This window comes from Copadichromis virginalis, linkage group LG12 (genome assembly GCF_057382275.1).
Source record: "Copadichromis virginalis isolate Kocher_CV1m ecotype Utaka linkage group LG12, C_Virginalis_male_GT1.1, whole genome shotgun sequence".
NCBI lineage: Eukaryota > Metazoa > Chordata > Actinopteri > Cichliformes > Cichlidae > Copadichromis > Copadichromis virginalis.
The window spans coordinates 38331611-38359567 of NC_140629.1; the positions used below are offsets into that span (position 1 = coordinate 38331611).

A 27957-nucleotide genomic window follows, 5' to 3' on the forward strand; every position below is an offset into this window, starting at 1 on the left:
GTGAGTGTTTGGGCAATTTACAGGATCTGATTAAACAATAAATAAATGTATTAGTTGATTAATGATTAAATTATATAAGGTGATTGTCTGATTGTTGGGATTTTCACTAATATTACGACGTCTGTAGCTTACAAGATAAAGTGCTTTGATGCAGCTACAGTTATAAATTGATTAAAACTGAGCCTTTAAAACCTGAACCATGAAATAACTGCCAGAAATCTTTCATTTTTTGATGATGGAGTGTTTGTTGAACCTTTAGACAAACTATATAAAAATATATATCAAATTTAAATCTGCATATATGAGTTTTAATTTGAATCACATTTGCTACATAAGCAATATTTTTGCAATGTAGTTATTAAAAATGTGTCATGCAATTCATATCATTTTGGGGGGGGGGGGGGGGGGTAAAAAAAGTCATGCTGATCATGTAGAAGTCTCAGAAACTCACAAAACACATGGATCAAATATGATATACCTGGATTTGAAGGGTTAAACTGTTTACCAGTGAGTAGCACAGAGACCTCCAGCTAAAGCAGGTTTGGGTGACCTGTACTGCAACTGGTTGAAGGCAAAGAGAAGAAAGAAAAGGACAAAACAGAAATTAGAGGAGAGAGAAGACATGGGATCCAACATTGTATTTAAGTAATGAAATATTATTGTCACATAATTGCTGCAATGTCTGTCTATGAAATTATCTTACTAAAATCCCGATTAAATTATTTTAGCTCCATTTTTGGTCTCCACCAGCTAAAAAGAACTATCAGGCTTCTCATTTATTACTTCTGCAGTTTCCTCTTTGCTGGTTGGTCTGTCTGCCACACGCTAAAGTTCTTATTTATCTATTAATTAATGCTTCCAAAAACCATTATAAGAAAGTGTCTTTTGGTGGAAAAGACAGCCAGTCTTTCTCTTGTTTCACTGACATGCCAAAAACTGAAAAAAGTGTATTTTTTAAAGAAATTACAGCTTCCTGAGATCAAAGCATTGATATTTCACTGTGTGGCAGCCTTTTTTGTGGAATAAGTTTACATTTCTGTGTCTTCTGATGACTTTAGGCTGGAGTAGTGGGTGTAACTGTAAATAAATAAAGAGACCAAGGATGGAATAATACAGAAGCTTGAAGAAATGAAGGTAAACAAGAAGGTTTTTGAACTCATCTGAAAACATAACAGAATGACTTTATGGTTAAATGTATGTCTTCTGTTTGGAAAGTTATGTGATGAATATGGGCTTAAACTGCAGAGTCTTAGCTTTCATTTGAAATTATGACATTTTTAAAGATGCACTGTTATTTTAAGCAGGTGGGCAGTCTAGAGATGATTCTGTATGTGGCATTTTGTTTACTGTGAACCTACAACATGTGAGCTTACGATGCAAATTAAATTGTTCATCCTTACTGGGTCTGAGCAGAGACATGGCAATTAGAGACCAGAGAATCAGAGACATTTGGCGACTTGGAAACAAGAGCTGGTGATGTGAAGTGGGTGGGTGGGTTCATTTCAACAGCTATCACTTCAAGTCCTTGAATTTCATCAGCTTTCTGTGATCTGGTTGCCATGTCGCTGCTTGTTATTTACTGTGTGGAAGCCCCGAGACAAAATCAACAGTTTAGTATATTCTGGGGAAAAAAGAAAGAACAACAACACACTTCTTATAATACTTTTCTTAAAATAAAAGGCCTGGATAATAGAAAACAACAGCGGTGGATGATCGCAGGAAAAGCAAGTCTCACTAAAGACAGCTACAGGCCTGGGAAAGCATCTAAAAGAAGCAGACGGACTATTTTGCAGTTTTCTTGTTTTTAGACGGCTGTCATTGTTTCTTTCATTGTTAAAAACATTTAACAGTATATTAAAATTATTGTACTTCCTTAACTGTTTATGCAATATCTTTGTTTTTTGCACTTTAATATCAAATAAGTGATATGTATATTATTATACGTAATATATTTTGATATTTAAAATATGACATTGACACAACATGTTTGTTATTTGTACTACTGTTTCTGTTGAGTCATTCTGAGTCATTGTGTGTGCGTGATGCATGTAAACTCCTGAGGTTTATTCCACAGACCTTACATATATAATGCACAGTTATTCTCATAATACAGACATTCAAATTCAAATAACTCCTTTACTTTGAGCTATTGCAGGTTAAACAATTGTGAGTGAGAACAGACTGAGCGGCTGCTGGGAGAGCGGTAGTGAGATTCATTCGTCACCTCGGGCCTTCACACTCATCAAATATGATTTAAAAAAATACTTTTATGAGAGAGGAGGAAAGTGTTCCAGTCTTCTTTTATCCATCATATTAAATTTAAATACCAATCCCCCCACTGCACTGTCTTTATCTTCATACCATTGCAGGCTATAGTCATTTTAAATAAGTTGTTTGCAAGGAATTCACATTTTTTTATACTTTAGCAGAATTCTTGCCTTTGTTGTTGAGATACCGTCACATGTATGACCATGATATGGATATGATGATACTGAGGGAAGTAAAGATCAGTTATAAAACAGCAACCTTTCTGTTTGAAGTACTCGCTGTGTGTCAGTCTAACTCACCCAAACAGAGAATGATTAACCTGTGAGATAAAAGCAAAACTGTTGTGAGAACAGAAGAACCAATATAAATCTCAGCTGAAACTGAAACTCTTGGGACTGCATTCAAAAGTGAACATTGTAACATTGTACTTCACTCGAGTAAACCAGAAAACAGGAGGAAAAAACTTAACAAAATATTGTAAAAGAAAATTTATAGGGCAGAACTTTTATTTTTCCTTCTTTGTGACCCCCATTAAACATCTTAAGACCCCTCATATTTTAGGGTATCTGTACACAGTGACATCGGCTTCTAAATCAAACAATCAATTTGAAGTGCAGAATTTTGGGTTTATTTCAAGGGGTTTAAAAACAATTTTGCATTAACTGTTTAGGAATTGCCATCATTTTTATTCATATTTGAAATACTTTGCAATTAAAGACCACCTGCTTTATTTGAGGGTCTTTCTGCCTTCAGTTTTGTCTTCAGTCTTTCATATATATATATCTCATAATATCTCATTTCTTTGCTCTGAGAAACTCTTGGACTGCTTTTGCATTTTGCTTTGGTTTATTTATCCATGTCCTCTCTGAAGCACAGTCCAGTCAGTTTTGTCTGACTCTGAGCAGAGCGTACAGCCCTGTACACGTCACAATTCATCCTACGACTATCTGCCGTCACATTAATAAACACTAGTGAGCTGTTTCTACATGCACGCTCATACATAACAATCCCCCACCATGTTTGCCAGATGATGTGGTGGTATGATCTCTCTGTTAGGTTTCATTTGGTTTGAACTGTTGAAGTCCTCCTTCATTTCCATTATTGGACATCACGTTCTAACTTCCAGTGAACAGCTCCCAAAATCCAAGTTCAAGTCTTGGAATCTTTTCTCTGCTAAATGTTTCATGGAATAATGAGCGGAAAGGCCTCACTTGACCATGAAACTGAGAACAGTTGAGTGTCATAGAAGTGAAGATAGTCACAGTGTAACTGCAAAACAAAACAAAACAGCCCTGAAGCTCAGAAAATATAGTCAAGAAATCTGAGGAACCTGTGCAGACTAAATTTATTCATCAATAAACTGTCAATTCCCAATCCCACAGTATAGTCTTGTTTAATTTATATAAAGCTTCCCCGCCTTAAAGAATTCACTGTTTGTCACTTGGAGACCTGCTAAAAATAATTAGAATTATTTATATATATATTTATGACCCTATGCCCTTTGGCACTGAGCCAACAGTCAAACCGGGTAAAAGGAAGTGCGGCTGCAGTCGATGAAACACACAACTGCTGACGTCCGACTCTTCAGCTGCACAAACCGAAAACAAAAAGCACTGTCACCTGCAGTTCTTTGTGTTTTGAAGAAATGACCTGACAACCCTCCACACTTGCACATCAGAAAGGAGACTCGTGAATTTCATGCCTCAGTAATTGTTTTACATTTAAAGCCTATATTTCCTGCAAGGCCTGTAATACTCAATGAAGAAGTTTCGCCTCTGTGGTAAACTGTCAAAGTTCATTTCATCACCTTTCACAGACATGACATCCACCACAGACCAGTTCCTCTTTCAGCTGCATCCCTGTTTTAAATGCTCCAGGCCAGTGCTCTGGTCTAATTTACATTATCACTTTCAGGGCTTTTTATGGTGCTCAAATAAGCACATAACCATTGTCTAATTTTTGCATTCTTGTTGTTTATCCGTGCTCACAAAAAAATGTATAAGGGAATAACCATTTAAACTAACTCACCTTAACAGTTTAGTGCACAAAGACAGAAAAAGTATATTTATTACAGTCAACAGTTACAGACTTTGAATCTACGTATCAGGACATGATAAGCAGTTGTCTGGTCCTTCGCAGGTTTTCAAATGAGGCAATCACAGCTTTAGAAGAACAACAACACACGACATATTACACTTTTTTTTTATTTGGTAAACTGTAAGCCGAATAGCAGAAGCAGTGTGTGAGAAATGAAGAACATCCCATGATTCGCTTTTAGAGCAGCAATCATTTTGTTGAGTGTCAGTGTAGCTCACTGGGCTGAGCAGGTGACCCATATGCTGCAAGGCTATTTGCAGAAAGCTGAGTTTGATGCTGTCCCAGGCAGATTTACTGTGCGTCCCCCCTTAAAGCATCTCTATCAGGTTGAGGTCTGGACTTTGATAGTGCCAACGCATCAGCTTGAGGTTTTTTCATTTTCACTTATTCTGTTGCCGTGCTTGGCATCATTGTCCTGTTGCATGACTCAGATCAGCCAAACTTTAGCTGTCAGACAGATGAGCTCACATTGATTCTAGGATACTGTGATACACAGAGGAGTTCATGGTCGACTGCGAAACAAGCCTAAATCATCACCCGTCCACCACCGTGCTGATAGTTTGTGAGGTGTTTGTCCTGATATGCTGATTTGGTTTTCTCCCAACGTGGTGCTGTGCCTTATGTTAACCTCCTAAGACCCGAACTCTTCCACGGCATGCATTTTTAATTTCTCTTTGATATTTGGGCATATTGGGGCCTAAGAACGTCAAAACAAAGAATTACCAGATTTTTTTTTCCTTATTTTTGTTTTTAAGAAAAATAAGAGCCACATATGAGGATATTGGTTTAAAATTTTGATAGAACAGTAGCAGTATAATGTCCTCGTAAGTGGATATCAGGCCCTTGTAGAGAAAAATTGAGTATTTTGGTCTAAATAACCCAGAATGTGATGTCCACATATGTGGATGCCAGGTCCTAGGAGGTTAAACATCACCACTTTGGACTCGTCTGTCCCAAAGGCCATTGTTCCAGAAGTCTTTCTTCAGAACTTTTCAAACCTAAGCTATGGTACTATGTCCTTTTTGGAGAAAAGAGGCCTTCTCCTGGCAAACCTTCCAAACAATCCATAAGAGTTCAGGCTTCTTCTAATTGTAATTTTCACGAGCTTTAACATTTAACAAGCTAACCAAGGCCTGCAGACTCTGAGAGGTGGATTTTTTTTTGTATGGTCTGACCTTGGGGTGAATTTGTGGGAACATCGACTCCGGGGGAGATTGTTCTGAAAAACTGTAGAATGATGGACTTCAGTTCCTTGAAAGTGGCAACAGTTGCTTCTCTCATGGCTGATGTTTATGGAGGGTCATTCTGATTAATGATTAATTAATCAAGTGATTTCATTAGTAGCACTTGGTTGCTTACTCTTTACATTTCAAAATATAAATAATAAAAGTTGCATAATCTTTAGATTGTATATGTTTAAAAATTTAATATACAAAAAGCTCTCTTACTTGCACACATTCAGAAAAAGTTAATGTGCTACGGAAAATGGCATATGAAATTTAAAATGTAAAAATAATGACACCTTCTGACAAACTGAGACTTAATGCCATTGAAAATTTTATTGTGATATCTGATAGTTTACATTAGAGTGAAAACAGACATGTGACATGGCTTTAATAAGACAGAATGCAAAGCAATGTAGTCAAATAAAAAGCAGAATATTTGCTTTAAAATTTAGGAAGAAAAAAAAACAAAAAACAGGCACGACATCATAAATACAACATGCTTTTAGACCTCAAACTGTAGTTTAACAGTCCTAAGAAAAGAACTTGTACAGTCTTTTCCCCGTATACCCATCTAGCCTTTGATCAACATCCTGTTTAGACAGTAACAGAGCGCAAAAAGTAGGTAGCCAGTGCCACGATAACAACAGAACAACAATAAAAAGTAAACAGTTTTCAGCAGCAAATATCTACATTTTTCATCCAGGCTGCTTTGACGCTGTATTTCAGAGAATCAAAACATTCTACAGAAAGACAATGTCATAGGTGACAGGTTTTCTACTCTTTGATTTTGGTATCGCAGTCGAATCTCCAGGGGCCCATCGACCGTGGCCCCTGGCTTCGTTCCTGCCCGCTGACACATGACACTGATGCATTCGATAGAGCCTGGGTCTTTATTTGGTACGCACTGGCGGTGACACTGGCAGCTGCTTTTTGTTGGTTCAATTTTGACTGACTTATCGAAGGGAAGAGTACAGAGGCTCTGCAGTCGGGTCGCTCCCAGAAACTGCTGCTGCTGCCATGTGGAGGTCCTCAAGAGAAACTGGCTGTGTGCATGTAGCAGAGGGAAATCGTACAACTGTGTGTGTGCATTCAGTAATGATTCAGATAGACACAAACAGTCCTGTAAGGTAGATTTCTTTCCAAATTTTGCTACCGGTGCTGGTCTTGTGAGACTGAGTGTGTGGAAAGTTCACAGAGGTAAACCAACCTAAAGGCAGGGGCTGTGGCATTGTTATGTTAATGCAATCAGACTTTGCTGTTTTAATAAAAGCTCATCATAGTTCAGGAGCTGCAACCTTCGAGCATCTAACGATGCATTCATGCGTTCATGTGAACATCTAATGTTTGTAGCTTTAAACTGACCAAATCTCACGACATGTGGAAGAAGACATGGCTTTAATGCAATGACTGTTTTATCCGATGGCCTTCCAGTCTGTAGTTTTCCAGCTTGTTACCAGGAAATGGAAAGACAAGCTAGTTCTGGCTGAAGGACCTCAAATCTTTCACATCATCTTTCAATACTTTAGAATTTGGACTCAAAAACAGGCCATTAAAAGTTTGATACGACATCCGCAAAGAAGTTTGTTGCACCTCTGAGCACACGCCCAAACGATGCTACGGGGTTAACTCTTGCAGCTGCGCTCAACACTCTATGCATTAAGTTGTTGGACAGACCTGCAAATTCTTGCCTGCATTTGACAGGCCCTGCGTGTCCTGCAAAACATCGAAAGGATGCAGCACCAGAACTGAGATGTGACTAAAACAGGCTATTATCATCAAAACAAGCCATTCGATCAAATAGATAAGGGGAGTAACAGTTCACTTTTACACAAAAAAAGAAAAACACCACGAGAATGAATACGTTCAAAAAATACAATCAGATATTCACAGCCAGTGTTGCCGCAAACTAATGACCTCCGACATAGCTGCCACAGGGTGCATTTCTACACCTGAAAGCCCTCAGCACAGGAGACACTGACTGCGGTGGCCAAAGGGTCTTGGTAAAGGCTCTCCCTGCGACATGGTGGGAGATTCCAGCTCGCCCTCAACGTCTACATGGCTCAGCAGAGACCTAAACACCGGCCCTCTAACGGGCTCTTACCACACAAGCTAAATAAACAAGCTAACAGAAAAAAAAGCAAACAAACCAAACGGGGGATAAATCACTTCCAAACAAACTAACCTGGCTGTCAACCTCGCAGATCAGCGGGCGAGACAGCGAAACCAAACAGCTGTGAAAGGGAAGAAAAAAAAACACACCAGGAAAACTCAAAAAGGAAAGAGGGGAAAACTGAGGAAGAGAAGGTAAACATTCGCTTTGGTGTGCAGGCATGCATGTGGATTAACACACATGCATGTATGCGCACACGCCAGACACCACACAGCCAGAGGTACGGTGAACAAAAGTGCTTCAAGTAGGGGAAGTAAAAGAACTAACCCAGTAGAAATACGTATAAAACCTTAAATATGTTACTTTATGTACAAAAACTGTAACACGGGCCAATATCTTAGCTGTTTATGTATTTATATTTCAAGTAGGTATCACTGCTAACTATCAAGGGTTTGCATTGTCATAGTTTTAGGTTAAAAGGTCGTGTGATCTGACTGACCTTGCCGGCAAAGTAATCAATCACTGCTGATTTTTTTTTTTTTAATTTTTTTTTTTAAAATCTCTCCCATCGTGTCCCACCCTGCCCACACCATCACCTGCCCACACCATCACCTGCTGCCATCTTTTTAATCCCTCTGATTAAAAAGTCCAACAAGTCCCGGGCAACCTCTTCCTCCTCTTTGCTTTACTCTGAGAAATAATATACTGAATATCCATCTGTTTTTGCACCTTTAAATCTGAACGTAGAAAATATATGTGTGTATATATACCAAGTCTCTGTTATCCATAGAGCTCTGAGGATTTTGGTGAAAAATGTTATTTCGAGGGCTACTTCTTTGAACCAGGAAGGGGGCGAAGGGAAGGGGAAGACACATCGGTTCACATGAAAGTTTTCAGAGTTATGCACTGCACAACAGAAGGAAAAATAAAAGAAAACAAGTAGAGGGAGGCCGTTCGTGTTTTGAAGAGGCACAAGATTCATACGGCTTGGAGGCAAATCACAGATGCTGTCCACAAAGAGACGATTCATACGCTCCGAGAGAGAGAGAGAAGGACGTAAAGTGCAAAAGATCTAGAAGAACGGGGCGAAGCGGCGGGATTTCCAGGATAGCAGCAAAAAATTGGAAACTACTTTGTGGTGTGGAAGAAGTGAGAGGAAACCTGGAATTTAAACAAAATGAAACCAAATTTCCTCAAAGTATCTAACAGGCAGCTGCTAAGCATACCAGAGTCGACGAAGCCCTCCTGCTCCAGCTTCCTTTCCATCTCCAACAATCTGTCGTTCATCTGTGAGAAGGCCATTGGGAAACGAGAGCGAACAAACATTTTGCCTCCAAACCGCGATGGACCAAACGCCTCTGCAAAGTGCAAACGAAGTCGTTCAAGTATGCCACTGTATAATGCATGACCACACACACACACAAAATGCATATATACACACAGTAATATGCATATATACATATGTGCGTGACAGCAAATATATATATATATAGAAACCATGTTCCAATATCGACGTACTACGAACATTTTCATAGTATTTATGGATATGTAATCATAGTATGTGTATTTATATTCATATGTAAGTGTCTCTTATTGTTTCATTACCAGACAATGGGATAATACACTCTGTCATCGTGTTTTATGATGTGTGGGCACTGATGGAAGGATCCCCAGTCTAATAACCATTTCTGCTCCTTTTTCGTCTTTCACTCGTGGTACTGCTGCAAACTGGGACCAGCCACAATCGCAATTAGCCAAACACTACAAATATGTATCTATAGATCTATGTATACGTATATATATATACCCATTTATGTCAAACGAATACTAGGTGCTGCTTTCAATGCTTTTGGGTGCTGAAAAGTACCAGAAAGAGGGAAAAAGAAAGTCGAAAAAAAGGGTAAAAACAGAAAAATATCAGGTATAAAATTCCACAATACTGCAAACTCATTCTTTGCCTCTTTAAAAAAGAAAAAAAGAAAGAAAGCAAGATGCTGCTACATATTTGCAACTACGATAAACTCCCTTTCCCCCTCTGCTCCTCACCCATCCCTGATTACTCATTTGGACATTAGCAAAGAAAAGCATGCTCAGCTAGAGGCAGAGATACACCAAGCCGACAAAATGAATAAACACAGACTTGACAGGGAAATAAAATATAATGCTAACCAGTAACATCCATCGGCTGCCAAACCAAATCTTTACCAAACCCGACGTTAAAACTGAAGCAAATAACATTAAAATAACCAAAGTCATCCATCAAGAAAAGAAAGAAACGTCCTCTCGGTGAAGTCTCTCTCTTCCTTCGCATAGTGGTCGACACGTCACCACAATCACTTGTAAGCGTGTTTCGGTGGGGCGGCGGCGGGTTGAGAGTGGGCGGGGTCGATCCCAAAAGCTCTGGGGAAGTAACGGCGGGACTCACATGACGTCGTTTTTCAACGAGTCGCTCCACTCGGCGGTCGCCGTTTGTTCACTTTCACAATGAGCAGGTGGGTGCGTGTGCACGTGGAGAAGGCGGGAAGGTGGAGGTGTTTGATTTTTTTAACTGTTAGGAAAGTGTGGGGGCTGGTGGAGGGAGGGCCGGACGAGCGCCCTCCCCCTGTAGTTCGATAAAGAGCATTCCCAGGTCAGAAAAACAACAACAAAAACAAGAAAAACAAACGGAGAGGCGGAGCGTCACTCCCACCCGTTGTCCTTGATCATGTGAGCCAGCTCGATGATGAACTTTCCCTCTTTGTACTTTTGACTGCTTTCAAACGCGTGCTCCTGTTAAAAGAGGAAAAACATCAGAGAATCAGTCAGGAAAAAGAAAAACACATTATCAAACAAAACGAGTGACAGTGGGAATACAAGTGGAAAAAGAGCAATAAACAGCTGCTCTTCATATCTCAGTGGCTCATCTGTGCTCACTTTACTTTTCTCCTATATCGGTGCATCTTTGTAACCATCACCGGTGCATCATATAGACTAACGTGCTCTGCAGGGACTGCTGATGTAAATTAGCAGCTTTGCTAAAATCTGGCACGCTTACATCTTCCGTTTTTTGTTTTAAAATAGTTATAAAAACACACAAAAAGACAGAAAGACTGGCGATTTTGTCCCAGCCCTTTTTTATATGGAGAACATGGGAAGCGTAGAGGCAGCATTCAAGCATCCAAGATGAACACATTGATGTAGCACTATCACCATCTATCACATCACCGTCAGAGAACAGCAGGGCTTTGAGAGACGCAGAGAGAAATATGAGAAATATTTCCTCCGGTGTCCAGATCGCTTCGTTCAAAGGTCTAAACTTCCAGACCGGCAGTGCATCTCGTTAAGTGCTGTATGATTTCCGGCATATGTCCCGGCCCTGCTGAGCTCCGGGAGACTCGTGCGAGTCTGCTTCTGTGAATATTTGCTCAGCCTGGTTTGCCTTGTAAACCAGTCCTGCTCTGCTTTGCTTGCAGGGCTTTTCGGAGAATCTCTAATTGTTTTTGTCACTGAAGCAGCAGCTTTAAGTGAGTCCCTGTCTTTATACCGTGTTTAGTTATTTTACACCCTTCTATACTCTTTTCACACAATTACCAGGACAAGCCTCTTCAAAACGGCCTGACATTTAATCACTGTAGACTCTCAGAGGTACCAGCCTGGCTGTCTGCAGCCAACCTTTCGGCACTGTAATTATCTTGCACACTTGGATACCACAGAGTGTTCAATCTCTGAGCCCAAACAAAAACCTGAGTATTTAAAAAAAGAAAAAGTGTCACAGTTTCTTTAATGAGCATTGCTTTAATGAGAGCAACCTCGTTCTTCTGACCTGTAACAGCATAATGTGTTCTCTCAGAAACTAGAAAAACCACACAGATGCAAAACAACAAAGCAGCAGCCTTAAGTGATCCATCAAGACAGACGGGGAAAGTTTAAATAGCAAATTACTTACATATTTCCAACCAAGGGTGGTTTTACAGTTTTCACAGTAGATATCAGCCACAGCATGTAAACCTGTGAGGAGAACCCGCTCCTCTGCTGGCCCGCAGCCGACATTCACCCTGTAAGGAAGGCAGGGAGATCAGGAAAGGTCACAAGGGTCAAGGAAATTAAAGCAGAGCATAAATAGAGGCCCTGTGATTAAATATGGTAAATGGCCTGTATTTGTACAGCGCTTTACTTAGTCCCAAGGACCCCAAAGCGCTTTACACTACATTCAGTCATCCACACATTCACGCACTGGCGATGGCAAGCCACAGCTGCCCTGGGGCGCCACCGGGCCCTCTGACCACCACCAGTAGGCAACGGGTGAAGTGTCTTGCCCAAGGACACAACGACCGAGACTGTCAGAGCCGGGGCTCGAACCGGCAACCTTCCAGTTACAAGACGAACTCCCAACTCTTGAGCCACGATCGCGCCTAAATCTACCTAAACCATTTTGTATAGACCGAATCTTATTTTCTTGCAGAAAGTTTCAGGAGTGAAAGCAACGCAAAGATAAACGTGTTAAGAATGACTCGACGCTGACACTTTGCTCTTAGTTTGCCCCCAAAATCTTTGTTGTGTTGTTAAATCCTCTGCTTTAAATTTACCAGGTAGGGACACATCAGCTCTACAGACGTCAGCCTTTCCTTGAAAATACCACGAACCTTGGCGTCTTACTTAATTTGCTGACGAACTGGTATTGCCGCGCAGAGGTGCAGCAACCTGTGACGGTGTGAGAATATGTAAACGTTCACGTCTACCTCGGCTGACCTGTACTGTCAGCGAGCTGCACGCTTGGATTTGTTGGCAGATGTAGACACAAGAAAGAAAAGCGCCTGATGCTCAGCCTCATGAGGAGAAAGGCAGACACGTCTGATAACTCACAGCAAAACAATCCAGGCAGACTGACTGGACTGCTTTTTGTGGTGAACTGGCCCTTTAAAAACGCTGCGCTGCAGAGAAGTTTGAGTGGCGTTTTAATTAAACAAACACGTCATAAGAAACACACTGAAATTATTATATGTAACCAAGCAACCGGTAGATGTCTGCAAACCTTTAGTTTTTTCCCTCCACCACAAATGTTTCTGTTTTTCAGCCTAAATGTCTTTTTACCTGCAGCGCACCATAAGCTTCGTCTCAGGGGTTCGGTTGCTTTCACATTGTTCGGAATCATTTATTCAGACGCTCGTAGACTGCTTCTCTCATTCGATTCATTGTGACAGGTGAAACAATGTAATTCAGAGTCGGGTGGCACGAAGCTGCTGAAAAGCAACACTGTCTCAAAATGTCTCGGGGCTCTGGGGGGCAGAGCGGGGGGCGGCTTCTGCGCGGTTCATTAAGACTGAGAGCAGAGTCCCAAAAACCAACCAACCAAGAAATAGACCGGTAAAACTTGCTCTCAGGTTCAAAGAGATGAATGCTAACCAGCTTTTTCTGCAGCACGGACTGAAACTCTGAAAGAATGGAAGTTCGTCCTGTGTTTACCGGTAAGAAATGATTTGTTTGTTTCCAGGTCAAATGATAAATTAATGACTGGACTCATTAAAACATGATTAAAAATAGTGCAAAAGCTGAACTGGTCGTGTGTGTGATCTAAACTGAAAACTACAATTATTTTGACATCGTTTGACCTGCAAAACACCAAATAAATCAGCGCTTGCTGGGCTTGGCTGCTGCAAACTGGAACCAGACTGTTTCTGAGTCACTATGGTGCCAGAAATCTGCAGTTCCTTTGAGTGTTTGTAGTTAAATTTTCTAGCATGCAATATCATTTTATGAACCCACAGAGGCCACCTAAAGGAGGTGTTTGTAAGCCAACTGTGGTGCAGTCTGCATGCATGACAGATCCATGCTCCGAGAGCATGAAAATTTATGTGCATCTCATGCTAACAGCTCTGGCTGCAGCAGTGCACTGATAAGATGCAGGTGTACAAAGAAGCATCCCGGCACAACATTTCCTCCTATGAACCTTCATCACTGGAATGTGTGCATCTATGAGGACATGGGGGTGGGAACTATTAATTAAAGGATGGGTTGCTTTAAGTGTGCTTTTCCTGAACAGTGATTATGTGCGTGCATAAAGCATGTGCTGAGTAGAACTTATCAAAATAACTGTAAATGGCTACTCCGGCAAATTCTGCAGAAGTGAACGGGGTTAGTGGAGGTGATCGTTCCTCTTTCGCTTCTAAATTTTGGACTGTGCAGTTAAGAAGAAAGTGCTTTCAACATTTCATCAGCTAACATGGTGTTTCAACTGATGAAAGTGGCAAATGTTGAAAGCAAAGTGGAGTGAAAGAAGAATTCAGATAACTGAACTGTGTTTTAAAGCCAAACTAAGCTATAGGTCAGACTGCTTATATGAGAAACAAGGAGGGTGAGCTGGAGGTGTGAGATTCATACTTACACTGAATTAAACAGATAGGCTCTTCCTTGACTGCCTTGAAATGACTGAAACCAGAGAGAGAGAGAAAAAGACATCATGTAAGTTGACATTAAAGAGCTGCGCCGCACCGCTGAGTTCAAGAATGTCAGCATCTGACGCCCCGGGGTGCTTCTCCCCCCTCGACTGCTGTGCATTCTTGTTCTTCCACCTTATCAACAGTCCTGCACAAGTTTGGCTGCAGGTAAGGAATAAAATGAGGCTCAAAAATGCAGAAGCCTGAGCAGATAAACAACACAGACAGGTCTATGAATAATGTGGACGTGAGAGCAGTAAAAACATTAGACCACATAAACAATGACTCAGTATTCACAAACTTCAGTTTCTGCTAAGTACTGCATGGACAGTCATGTAAGAAGAGGTCAATACTCTACTCAAAAGTAGAGTATTAAAGTACAAGTAGGGCTATGAGGAAACAGATGAAAGTTTGTTTTGAATAAATGGATCATATAAAATCAAGGTAAAAATCTAATGAGTCACATTTTTACAGTTTTTCCGCCTGCAATCTCAACATTTCAAGCTCCACTGTTGACATGCAGCTCCAGGTATTCAGTGCATCTGCTGAACAACAAAGCAGCTTTCACAGCAGTTGATAGAAGACTGATGTCTGAGGAATGCTGCAGTTTAACAGGGATTCACACACCCGCACACACACAGCTAATAATAACTACTTTAATCATCGTCATCACCCCCAAAATGAGCTGAAAACCCTGCATCAGTTTTATTAAACGCACCCCGTGGAGTTTTCTCGTTAGACAGGAACTGTTATGTTTACATCCCTGAAAATAGCATAAGCAGGGATTCCTTGAGGCAAATCAAACACAGCCTTCCTTATGAGGCTGGAATTAAAAATGTCTCTGCAGAGAAGGATGATGTGGGTAACCGGGGGTCCTATGTGTTCATGGTAAATGGCCTGTATTTGTATAGCGCTTTACATGCTGCTGCAAACAAAAGAAACTTTGAGTCAAGTACTCAAATAACATTTTTGGGGTGTTTCAGTCTTCATTTACAGAAATGATGAGAACAAACCAATGACAGCGGCAGGTTTTGTCTGAGAGTAGCACAGATGAGCCTGCTGAGCTGTTTACAGAGAGAACGTGAAGCAAACAAGAAAGTGCCTTAAACTTGCAGTCATTCAAATGTCCAGCAGGGGTGATTCCTATTGTTGCAAAGATGTCTGGTTGTATAGTAATCTATGGGAAAACGGGCCTGATTCTCACTTCCTCCATGAGCTCAGTAAATACTTTCCAGATTACTTTATAGGCTCAATCACTAGTTCCATGTTGCATTTAATATAACATCGTGTTCATTTAGTAAATCATGGTTCCCATTATTGTCGAGGCAGATAAAGCTTGCTATGCCTTACCTGTGGGAAGTGGGACTATCACAGACAGAACTACCCAGGTTCATATTATATCGGCATGACACGTTTAGCCGTTAGCAGATGTGAGTCTGATAGCATCTGCCAAAAATAAACCAAAGACACAATTAAAGAGAATTTTACATTGATAATTCAAAATTAATACTTTACAGTAGTATGCTACAGATCAGGAGTTGGTTTAAAATAGAGACACAATCTTAAAAAGAATAAAAAGCAAATCCACAATGTTTAAAGTTAACGCACATAGTGCACATGTTACTGCATTTCCACACAGAGCCACTAGAGGTCGCTTAAACTTAAAATCTGACTATAGGTCCTAAGAAGACGCTTGCACAAACAACTTATGGTAGTGTCGCTCCAGCAGGTCCCTGAGGGACAGCCGACGCCTGCTGCTGACCGGGAGGGAGTTCTTTCTCCCCACAGTCACCAAGTTTGTTTACAGGGGAGTGGCCAATTGTTGGGGCTGTTTCAGTAATACTGGAGGGTACACTCACTCACATATGTAGTCCTGATTGCTGTTGGAGGTAATAAAAAGAAAACTGGCCTTTTTTACTATCCTGCTATTTGCCTGCCATTAAACATACACACGACTGTTCTGTAAAATGTAAACAGAGCGCAGTAAAGCCGTCACAGTGAGTGACAACAGAGCCTGCCAGGCTTCCATCCTCTGGTCCCGTCATCCCAGGCTGGGCGACAGGCCTCGATCGGCTTTGCTTTTTCCATTGCAAATGAGTGTGGCAGATACATTTGTTGTTGCGGTTGAGGGCGCTGAGCTAATACCGCCTAATAGGAGCACCAGCTGCCTCCTTCACTGACCACAGCCACAACCAGCACTGAGGCCCGGGGGACATCTTTAACTGCCCAGCATCTGTCCAAACCGGCAAAGTTGAATTTCAGACGTTAGCAGTTCGTCCCAGCAACAAATTTGAGGTGCAAAAAAGGAAACCCTTCTCTCTGCAGAACTCTTACTGTCACATCCTTAACTTTGGTGTTTGTGTTTGAAGGGAAATCTATGCACACATGCAGTGCAGTCCAGCGCCACAAGACATGCGACCTTTAGCTGCGAGAGGGAACTGGGTCGGTCCCCGTGGAGTTAACAACAAGTCCTCGGCAGCGTTTAGGCCAGAGAGGGTGGCGGGTTACTCTGTCATATCTGTGCTGCTCTGTGGCTCGCCATCAGCTGAACAACTGGCAAAAGGCTCCATCTCTTGCTGCCCTTATCTGTTTCCCACAGTCTATTTTTACTTTGCTTGTGTTTTTTTCTCGAGCTGCTGCAACATTCACTAAAACATTAGCAACAGAAAATCCTACAAGATTAAAAAGAAAAAAAGAGAGAAAGAAATTCGGATAGTAGCTTTGGGAGACAGGCGGCAACCCGAGCGTCCTCCAGCCTACCAGCGGTCCAGCTAGACATCCCAGGGACTGCTCTGTTGACTGTTTAACCATGCAGCAAGAATCAGATACCAGCTGGAAATATTCACACAGCTTGTTTTTTTGCTGCTTAATAAAACATGACAAAAACTGGAGTGTGGTTACCAAGCTCATTTCTTTAAGCTGCTGCAATCACACTTGTTTTAAAACGCTTGTTCCCAAGAAATAAATTCTACAAAGTAAATCTCAAAATCCCTGAATATCCTGTTGACCACATGGGACTAAAGGGAACAAGACCTCGCACACAGAAATCTTCTCCTTCAGCCAAACACACGATACACAAATCCACCGTGAGAGCAGTGAGTGTGCTGTGTCACTGGCGTTTCTTCTTAAAATGACGCCATAAAAATGAAAGAGAAGCTGTGAAACAAACACTTGTGTTTAAAAAAAAGGAAAGAAAAGAGATTAACTCAGAGCTCTTATAACAAACACGCTGAGGTCAACTTTTACCATCTGTTTGAACAGATGTTGGCTGTTGCAGGTGAAGCTCAGCTCCAACTTAATCTTCTTAAATCCCAAGGCTCTGTATAAATTCAGTTAGACAGCGTTTGTAAGGAAAGTAGATCTGGTGTTTGTAGAGTTTGTGTTGGCTTCTGTTTTATTATAAGTCCTGTAGCGTTCACTCACAGATATGCTCCGACGGGACATATCAGAGCTTATGTGAAACTTCAACATGAACTAATGAGACGCAGTTTGAACTTGATTATAGAAGAAATTGTCCTTTTCATGTCATCCCTCCAAACCTCAGTTTTCTTATTTGAAACTGCAGTTTTTGGTTTACTTGCTGCTTTGAGTCTGTGTTGTTGCATTACCCAAACCCGCCTGTGAACCTTGCTAAACTTTTGCATTCATTGGTTCAAAAGCAGCGCTGAACCACGATGATTCCTCCGCCGTGCTGCACAGTCAGGACGAGGCTTTAAAACTTTTATCTCATCTTTCCTGAAATGTTGTGGCTCATCCAAATATTTGAGACACACTCCAGTGTTCCCACTCAACGTTTTCCTGCGAGTGGACGCATTTAAAGTTTTAGTCCTTTTTCCATGTTGCACTCTTGGCGTGATCATTACAGGATATCTGGTCATCTAAAGGTTTGTGATCCTCTTAGAGGCATCCAGTTTTGTTTGCCTCTCTTAATATGCCGTTCTTTCTTCCCACTGTCACCAAGTGTTTGCAGATATGGGATTGTTGAATCATTGGGGCTTTCTCTCTCTCCATGAGATCGTTTTTGTTGTGAAGTGATGCCATTAAAATAAAACTGAAATTGTCTGTAACCCACAGGTGCGATGGATGTACTGTAGGTGAGGACTTTTGTCTATAAGTGAGACAATCACCGCTAAACATCACCGCTGATGTTGCTGCGAAAAGGTCCAACAAAACCTTCCTGGTCAAATGGAGTTTTTTTTAAAGAAGAGAGAAAGAAGAGCAATATTAAACTGACTTCTCTGTCACAGGCAAACTTCCAGTTAAAGATGGTTTAAAAAAGAAAGACGAAAAAGGAGCTGCGTCTGTTAATGGTGAGAAATGAAAAGTGCGATCAATCCATTAGAGGGACTTCCATCAGCCCGATGGGTGGGACGAGGCCAAGGTGCTGAATGAGACACTCAGCCTCCTCGTCAGTATTCGGGCGGCATCCTCCCGCTCCAGGACCACGTTCACACTGCAGGCCTTCACGCTCTGCTCTTAACCGCTGCTCTGATTTCAGGATGCCGTATCGCTATCTGTAACCCGCATCTGATAAAAATATGAAGCGACAGCGATGCTGAAAAGAAGCTGCGTGCTCAGGATGACAACAACAACACGTGTCCGATCAGATTTTGTGCCTGCGCGTCTTGTGTTCAGCGTGTTTGGGTTGAAGGTGTTGACTGAAATTAAACCGTGTCATTGATTGTCTAGCTGCCCTTCATGTTAACAAATCAGTGACAAAAACAGACCATAGAATCAGAGCTTAGGAACTGTAACAAGTCAGGCCTGGATATCGGCACAGTTTTAGCCTCAACTCAATCAGAACAGTGAGAAATATATTTAAAAAGTTGTCTGCTGTAATATAAATATAAAATAGATATATATCCTACAGCAACAATCTAGCATCATTTCCCGAGGAACATGTTTGCTGGCAAACTTAAAATCCAGCTTAAATATGTTTATTTACTTTGCATGCTTTGCTGCAGCAGTTTGCAGGAATCAGCCCAGGAAATAAACAGACATAAAATATTATAAATATTGCATTTGTTTGATTAATTCCTCTTTTAATTGATAAACAGCCGTACAAGTGATTTAAATGCATCATCAGTGTTCTATGAAACATATAATCTGCACATTAACTGATGCTCATCAATCCCAAGACTGCCTCAAACATTTTCATCAGGTTTCCACCATAAAAAACATACATCACCATCTCCACTCAGGGCTGGGGTAATAAACATATTTAGTTTAGTGGCTGAAGCGGGAGGGGGGAGGCCACTGTGCCTGCCATACTTCCTTCTGGTCCATGTGCTCAGGTTAATCCTCTCTTTCAGGCTGCTCCATCTGCATCTTCCCTCGCTGCCTGGCATGCCTCGAAGACTCTGTGCACAAGCTCGGTAACGAAACATTTTTCCCCCACTCTTCTTTTTTATACCTGACTCAGGGGATTTCCAGCACCCAGGCTGCAGCGATGGAGAGAAATCTGTCAGAACCTGCAGATCTCCTCCAACACTTCCCTTTGTGTTTTTGTTTTTAAACAGGGCTCAGGAACTACTTTCTCCTCTGCTTAGACCACGTACAATGAAAAAACCCCACATAACGCACTACCGGTGCGAGATACTTTCACTCGAGATGAAAATCAAACATGGACAAGGCGAGCGGTCCTTGGCACCATGCAGTGGAAAACACCAGACTACGGTGTCATCTTCTCCTGAGTAACATAATCGGCTTAGAAGGCTCGATGCTGAGGTCCAGCGATGCCGCCTTGGACTGAACACACACATGGCAGCGAGGTGTGGCGCAGAAAGAGGAGTTTATTAATAGATCAGTGTGAGGTACGGTCAACAATCAATATCGAGATATTAAGAATGATTTCCAGATGGATGTTTTCACGGTACGATGCATTTGTGTGAAATCAGACATTAAAATGCACGTTTGTGTTTTTTATCCATCAACAAAGATCACAACCGGGTCAACAATAAACAACGACGCTTCCACATAAAGCGGAGCGAGAAACACCAATCAGAGTGCTGCAAGGAGAACATTCGGAGGGGTCCTGATGTGATCTAACAACACTTGAAATGAAATTTTGGAAACATATTAAACGGTCACATCCGTCAGCGCTCTGCTCCCTGACGTCACCGTCGTAAGCTGGACCTGAGAACAGGAGGCCTGCGGGTCGAGTCACTCGCAGGTTTCAAAGCTTTTTCATTATTTTGAATCACATGACAATATTTAAAAAACTGCTGAATACAAACTTTCTTTAGCTCAAAAGTCAAACAAGGGGTTCAGGTGATGTTGAGCATGGGCAGAACTTTTATTTTGTAACTACGATGGTTATTTTATTTTGAAATGATTGCTAGGAAATTTAAATCAGCACTCATGTTATTGATAATTATCCTCAAAATTAGCCTCTCTACAGTTACATGGATTATACTACTTTAGGTGACATACTGGTGGTCAAAGACATAATCGTATGTTGCCCTATTTTGAGAGACATCTCTACTTTAAAAATAAAATCATTCAATTGCAATTTCTCAAACAATAGAAAAAGACTGAAAATGCATTCCTGCACTCGTATGAAGGAGGCAAAGCGTCTGTTACTGTGGCTGTGAGTCCACGTGGCAGCATTATGCAACAAAATACATTTACTGCTGCGCTGCGTCGCAGGTTTTCCTGACATTTGCAGTTTTTCTGGCCGTGTTCCGATTGCTTTCTGTATTAATTATGCGGTGCTTGAACTGCAGGAGCTACGATTGTGAAATTATCTCCTGCGAGGCTGCAGGAGGAAGCACATGCACGGCGGCCTTGAGAAACCCTTTTGACACTTACCCCGATGAAAGGCTGCTAATTGAACTTCAGCTGAAATATCTGCATCCAAATGAAGTGCACGCAGCCTTTTGTAGCATCTGATCTCTCTGGACGCCTTTTACCTTTTTTAATTAAAACTAACAATGAAGTGAGTTGGGGGGGAAAATAAAAATATTACGTGCACTTCAGGTCAGGATTTACAGAAAAAAAAAACATGCTACATAGATATTAGTGTTATGAAGGCAGAATAGGAGCAAAGAGCCTCATTTTAAGCATTGAAACCTGCCGGAGAAGAACAGCCTGTCCGAGGAAGCGCTCTTAATGAAATCCAATTATTATAGACGTGGATTGTTTGGCTTAAAGAGGTCGTCCGTCATCAGTCGCATTAGTCCAGTAAACACAGCAACACAACCCAGTGACTTCACTCTTTACTCCAGTGGTGTACTGGGAACTGTTTAGCACTGCCAACTAATCGCGTTCCTAAGAAACAGATGGAGAATAGAGATTTTTATGGCCGTATATAACTATTTAACATCATAAACCACCAACCAGCTCGGTTATTGTTCGGGGAGTTTCGTGAATGTTGCCTTGGTGTTCCTGACCAGTTAAACAAATGTAATTATTCACCAGTTTGCTGGTCGGCTAATTGTTACTTGAATCGTTTGCACTTGTCACAACAGCGCGGGGCATTTTAAAGCGCGTTGGCGTTTCTGACTGCAGTCTGACGCAAACATCGCCTCTCAGCTTTAACCACAGCAACACCATCTCTGGTTATATGTTAGTAAACACAGCAGCAGGATGTCTGCGGTTTGATTCCTCAATAATTCATGAGAAAACAAGACAGGTTTAATTTATTCCCATGGAAATAAAGCCCACAAACCAAACAAAGGCCAGCACGGACGTGGCTAATGTGAAGTCATAAATCAGCTCCCAGACAGAAGCGCTCTGGTGCTGCTGGTTTTCCAGCATTCCTGCTCCAGTGTCATCTCTGAGGAACACTGAGAAACAATGTGGCGTGACTTTAATAAAGCCAGCAGACAGGCTCAACAACCTTCAACACCTTCAGCTCCTCCCGCTCTGACTGTCATTATTGTGTTGCTTCCATCTAACAGTTTGTCACACGGGAGGCAACATCAAGAAGAATGACTGCAGCACAGGAAACGTGGGTTTGATGCTCATAATAACACATGACCGCGGTGAGACATTTGGCTCACCGGCCATTCGAGCCGTGCAGTGCTGGTGTAACTGCAGATTAAATATTTCAAAAGGCAAACAGGCGGCTTCTTTTGGCTGACATTTCAATGCAAAATTACGCCTGATCAGATTCAGCAGCACCTTAACCACACAGGCCTGTACTCAGTAACACACAGTATTGCATATTTTCCTTAAAAAGAGCTCTCTGGGAACTTTGCTCTGGAAAACAGCAGCTGACCTCTAGTTTTGGCACCGTTTGAATCGGAGACGGCCCATCGCAGCCAAGAGTGTGTAAAAGCATTTGTTCCGTTTCCTGCTACATGCTCGTCTTCTCCAAGTCACACAGAGAAAGTCAAACTGACCTCAAAGCATGCGGACCGGCCCTGATCCAGTAAGTCACCGATCGGCCGTCATCAGCCGCTGTGTCAACTGAGCGAGAGGTTATGGAGGAGATTACAACAAGCTGCTACTTGATGGTAAACAAGGAGCCGCTGATAAGAGAATGACTGAGCAACAGGGCAGTTATTATTGTTTCAGCTTCACTTTCATCCATCGTAATGAAAACTAAACGTTTTTTTTAAATCCAGCTTTGACCATTGAGGATGAGCCGTGTCATAAAAGTTACATTTAATAGCTTTTTCTTCCACGATCGACTTCCTATTTGCAAAAGCGCGAAAGAAATGTATTAATTACAAGAGCAAGCAATGGTGCCTCGATTTAAATAACATCCCATGAATGAATCATGTTTCCCTCTACATTTTTCTTCTGCTGATAAACTGAAGGTTATTTGCATGAGCCACATCGGCTAAACTTCTCTTCATTTATTGCTTTATCCCCCCCACCACCACCACCCACAGCCACCCGGTTTCAGTTCAACTTTGCTGGAGCAACAATTTAATTTCCCCGCGCAGGATCCAATAAACCTTCACTGCATAAAACCTCCTTTCTCCCCTGTCACAGTCTTTGCTGCGCGTGGAGATAAATCCACATATCTGACATGGCTCACGACAGGTTAAGTGAGGCGCAGATAAATGAGGACACCCCCCCCCTCTCTCAGGCCAAAGGCACATCCATTCATGATTTATGACACTCGTTAAAAATTAAAACCCAGTGAAATTGTCGTTGTGCAGACTTTGCAACTCCAAACTTACCACCTCGAGGCCTCCGAACCTTCTGAGAGGCTGCTGGTAAAGCTTTTCACTGAGCGTGCTGTTGTGCTTGCACCAACAAACAGAGTTATCAGCATTTGCTTCAGGAGAGAATTAGCACATATATGTAGAATTTTTAAACACTGGATTTTTGACATAGGGGCCAGTGGTAATGTTATAGCTGTTCCAGTAGTACCCATGTATCAGGGTCATAAATCACATTGTTATAATTACCCAAAATGTGCTCTAAACTCCCAAACTGCTCCTTTTATACCTGACTTTTAGGACCTCCAAGCCTGTAGTTATGTTCATTATCAGTTAGAGCCCCTCCTCATTCTTTTCTTCTTCTTCTTTGGTGCAATCCTATAAATACAGTGTACCCCTTTTGCCTCTCCCCTTTTCTACAATTCCCCTGTGGGAGAGGTGGGTGTCATTTCTTTCCAACACTTTAAAACACACATATAATGCATATTTAGCCACCTGGATGTTTCTGATTGCGATTTTAATTCAGTTATTGTCATTATTAAGCCTGTTTTTGTTAGATGTTATAAGTGTGTAGTATGTGTGTATCATAAATGTGTTTTAGGCGCCATAAATGCTAGCATGAATATATACTCCTTGCTAGCTTGGGAGCTGTGGTGGGTTGAGCTAATCCTCTTCCCCACTGTTTGTATTTGGTCGTCGGAGCTGGAGTGGGCAAATTATTTACTTGGAGGTCTTTCTTTTACCTTTTTTATCAGGTATGTCGGATTTCATGTTGTTGTTTTTGTTTTATCTTATGCATACTTTATGTTTAATGTAAAAATAAATGCCAGCCCTTACTCGACTGTACTTGGTTTCAGTTTTTTCCAAGTGAGTACCACATGACGTACGTGAGGTCATTACAGCAGCGCAGCCTCCACACAGTCGATCCAAGCTCAGATTGATCAACTTTTCCATTTAAATAATCAGCTTAGCGCTCGGGAAGGCCTTAACGCAGAGGAGCACGCCGTCGTAACACGTAAAGGTCACCACTTCTGCTCTGCTTCATCTCACAGTTCTGAAACTTTCCCCTCCAGCTGCCGATTCACGACCGGCGTTAAAGCGACGCTTTCACACCTTTGCGCGTTTGTGCCCCCAAATGCCAGCGTGGACTTCGATACAGAAATCGTGTAATAAACAGACTTTAAGGGGCCACAGAGCTCTTTGTATTTGACTCAGGTTCACATTTGTCACTCTCTGTGGGCTGATGAATGACCAGCCCTGGCAGGACAATTTCATTTTGGGAAATTGGCTGAATCTTCAGCGTCCTGCTGTGCGCTCTGACTGTAAAATGAGGTTTTTTGCTTGGTTTGGTCTCTGCTAGAATTGATCATTAGTGAAGACAGGATTTATGTGCAGGCAGCAACAAAACGATCAGCAGTCATTTATGATGGGAAGTTAATACTGAGGCTTTTTTCCACAGGACTACGCAGACATTTGACTCCACAGACACATCACAGAGGAGGGGTCACGAGTTGATACCAGCGACCAGTTGAAAACCAGTCCCACCACCAGGTACTGTGAAAACTGTGCGGAAATTAGTGGTCCTAATATTCGCGTTTTCAGAGATTTTCCCTGAGATTCCCGACTTTAAATCCAGACTGGCACCGTCGGACACTTTATGACGCTTATAATAATGTGTCGTCTAGATTCGCTTCAGGTCACAGACTCGCGGAGATGAATTTCTCTGACAATAGTCTGACGGCAACACTGGATTCAACGAGTGACACATCATTTCTACCAGCACCTTTACGCTGTTCGTACTCGACAGGAGTGGATGATGATGAAGGTAATTTACCTTAAAAAAAAGGGTAAAGTCAGAATGAAAAGCACAATCACAGGAATATTAGTCACACCAGCCCAGCGATGACAGGTAAGGTGAGTAGAAGAGCGCTGAGGTTTTCATGCTCATCAGCCTCAAACTTTCAGTCAATGAACGTCTGAGATTGAATGATTTTTGTGGCTTTCTAAAGTGTTGCCATCCATGCATTGACTTATTTAAAACTTTTGTTCATGGAGATTATGGAATCTGAAGACATTATCTCTGACATTTTGCAATATGCAGCTCTTTAAAGCCACACTTATTTACATCATGACAATATACGATATGAGCTAACACAAACAAAAACACGTCCCCAGGCCAGCGGCGCAGATACGAAGCTCGACTGTCTTGATTTTTCCATCTCAGATTTTCAAAGCACGTACGAGGTTACCAAAAATGCTCAGCGAACCAAAGCGGCTCTTTCAGCTTTGACGTTTTTAACTCAAAAACAGCCACAGAAGCAAAAATAGCCACAGCAGTAACACTTTAATAGAGCGACCAGCTCTTTCATGCTCGAGCAGCGTCAGTGATAATAGCAGCCCCGCCCAGCATCCCAGCCTCTGAGAATTTATGGGCAGTAACAAGACGCAGACGCCCGAGCGAACAGGTACACGAGCTGTGGAGATGCAGCAAGTTGAGCATCACATAAAATTTCATCTGTGTCATTTGCCAGAACTGATATCAGATATTGCTGAGTGGGATTTCACAGTTTAGACATATTTATTCACCACAAAATATAACGAGCATGCTGTCAAATATGACTGCCTGAGAAAGTCATCCCCATGGTTACTAAGGAAAACATGCCATTCATTTTGATCTGCAGATCTTCTTTTTTTTTGGGTTGTATGGAAGCCCCAAACGCAATTTCATTGTTCTTGACAATGACAATAAATAAATAAATACTAAATACTAAATAAGTCTGCATAATTATCAGAGCTCGATTTTAACCGTGAGCTGCATAAATCAGCACAAACACTTTCAGAGCTCTAACTTTACAAATTCACATGCGTGTTGCTTGTGCTTCTAATTCAGTTCCATCTAGTGAGGATCACTTATTTAAAATCTCCACTGATTAGGGCTCAAGAGTCAGGGTTAGAAATGAAGTGTCAAAAAGCGAGTCAATCCCAATTGCACTGCCAGGATTAACAGCCTAAATGCACAGCATAGAGCCTGATATTAAACAAACACGCAGCAGTTTCAGTTTCCCCTCAATGACACCCGTAAGGTTTTTATTTACACATGTCAGCTGTTTAAGTTATGCAATACTAGGAGGTGACCCACTTTGAGTAACAGGTGGATTGTGACACAGACGGGTAAAGCCACTCGCAGCCTGTGAGCCTTTAGGTAATCTGACTGAGTCACTGAACCTCCTCAGCATGTTTGTGCTGTTTGTGCCTTCAGAAGTATTTATAATGAAGTTATGTGACACATGTTATGGATAACCACGTTTTGGTTAAAGGTGGTTTCATCGCCAGCTCCAAAGAAGGAAAAATAAACATGGCGGCATCAACAATGCTAAAGCTTGAGCCTTCACAGCAGGTGACACCATTTTTGATATACAGTCTATAAAATACTGCACAGTGAATCTCTTGTAGCACATTGTTAAGGCTTTAAAGCACACGATCCACCTTATTCCTAACACGAGGCAGCTGAGCTCTTATTTTGAAGGAACAATAGAAAAAAAACAAAAGCTCCCAAAATTCACGTGAGCACGCCCGCTCGCTGAGCTGGCTGAAAGTAAATATTTGGTTGTAAAACATACATTTAATACCACAACATTAGGTTATAACAGAGTGAACTGCGCTAGTCACTATGCTAAAGAACGCTCAACCATAGACTGTATATTAAAGACGGACATAGCGATAGTGACATCACACATTTCGGCCATCGCCATGGTAGCTTTTTGAAACCAGATGCGATCAATTAAAGGACACCTCACACTCATACGGTAACGGTTTGTCAATAACAAGGTGGACTCACCCTGCAACTGAATGTCTCGCCCCCTGCTGGCCTTCGTGAACACTGCAGGTTTATGCACTTCCACACCGGCTTCAGGCTATGAGCTCAGGAAGCGAGGCCAGTTTATGGGATTCGAGAGACCCATTTATCGACAGACTCCTGTCTCGTAGCTCTTCCAAACTCGCATTTTAGATTTTATATAACTAAAATTTTCTGTCAGCTCAGGCGAGCACGGCAGATTACGAGAAGTTCCTGCGGCATGCTGGTCACCATAGTAGTCAAACAAACACGAGTGTGCGGCGCGGAGCAGCCTGCTGGCGCTCGCTCAGATTAATTCTCTGTTCTGCTCTCACGTCATGACGTGTCTTCAAACAGACAGTATGGCTAAAAACAGTTTACTGTGCCACAGTAACCTACATTTGCTTCTTCGACTACATCACGTTATCCACGCTTATTTATAGCTTACAGAATGGGCCGACACTCGCAGCTTTTATTTATAGCTCTAAGGAGAGGGCCAACACTCGCTGCTGATCAGGGTGTTTTAAGCACGCTGCACTAATGTAATATTTCTCTCTAGTTGACCTTCGGGATGGCACCAAGGGTAGCTGCTGTGAGATTTGTGAGACAAGTGCAAGCTCGTGTGGAGCCGTCATACCTTTGAGATGAGCTCGTCGTGGTTGGCCAGATGTGCTCGGCAGTGAATGCAGCTGTAGGTGCGGTGGCAGGACGGCAGGTAAGCCTGGAAGGTCTTAGACTTGGTCATCTTCACCATGTCAGTGGGGCAGGGCTCCTCGCTGGTGTCAGGGCTGGCACTGGAAGAGTTGCAGCTCTGCTGGACTTGCTGACAGAAGAAACACTGGAAGATGCAAGCAAAAGCCGTCGTTGTTGTGGAGTGGGTGTGTGGCACGCT

At 42.0% G+C, this 27957-nt stretch overlaps 1 protein-coding gene across 1 annotated transcript; it reads right to left on the reverse strand.

Annotated features, from left to right (window-relative positions):
- Nucleotides 1-5904: 5904 nt before the first annotated feature.
- On the reverse strand, nt 5905-27887 carry ypel1 (yippee-like 1). Its single transcript, XM_085476436.1, has 4 exons — nt 27703-27887; nt 14063-14106; nt 11627-11735; nt 5905-10470 (listed from the first exon to the last, which is right to left on the reverse strand). The coding sequence occupies exons 1-4, from the start codon at nt 27817-27819 to the stop codon at nt 10381-10383; spliced, it is 360 nt and encodes a 119-aa protein (XP_085332562.1). The 5' UTR covers nt 27820-27887; the 3' UTR covers nt 5905-10380.
- Between the last annotated feature and the right edge of the window lie 70 nt (nt 27888-27957).

Coding starts and splice junctions, on each gene's coding strand:
- ypel1 (XM_085476436.1), bottom strand. CDS start 27,819: ATGGTGAAGATGACCAAGTCTAAGACCTTCCAGGCTTACCTGCCGTCC. Junction 14,107..27,702: donor ACGACGAGCTCATCTCAAAG/GTATGACGGCTC, acceptor CTCTGGTTTCAG/TCATTTCAAGGCAGTCAAGG. Junction 11,736..14,062: donor GCCTATCTGTTTAATTCAGT/GTAAGTATGAAT, acceptor CCTTCCTTACAG/GGTGAATGTCGGCTGCGGGC.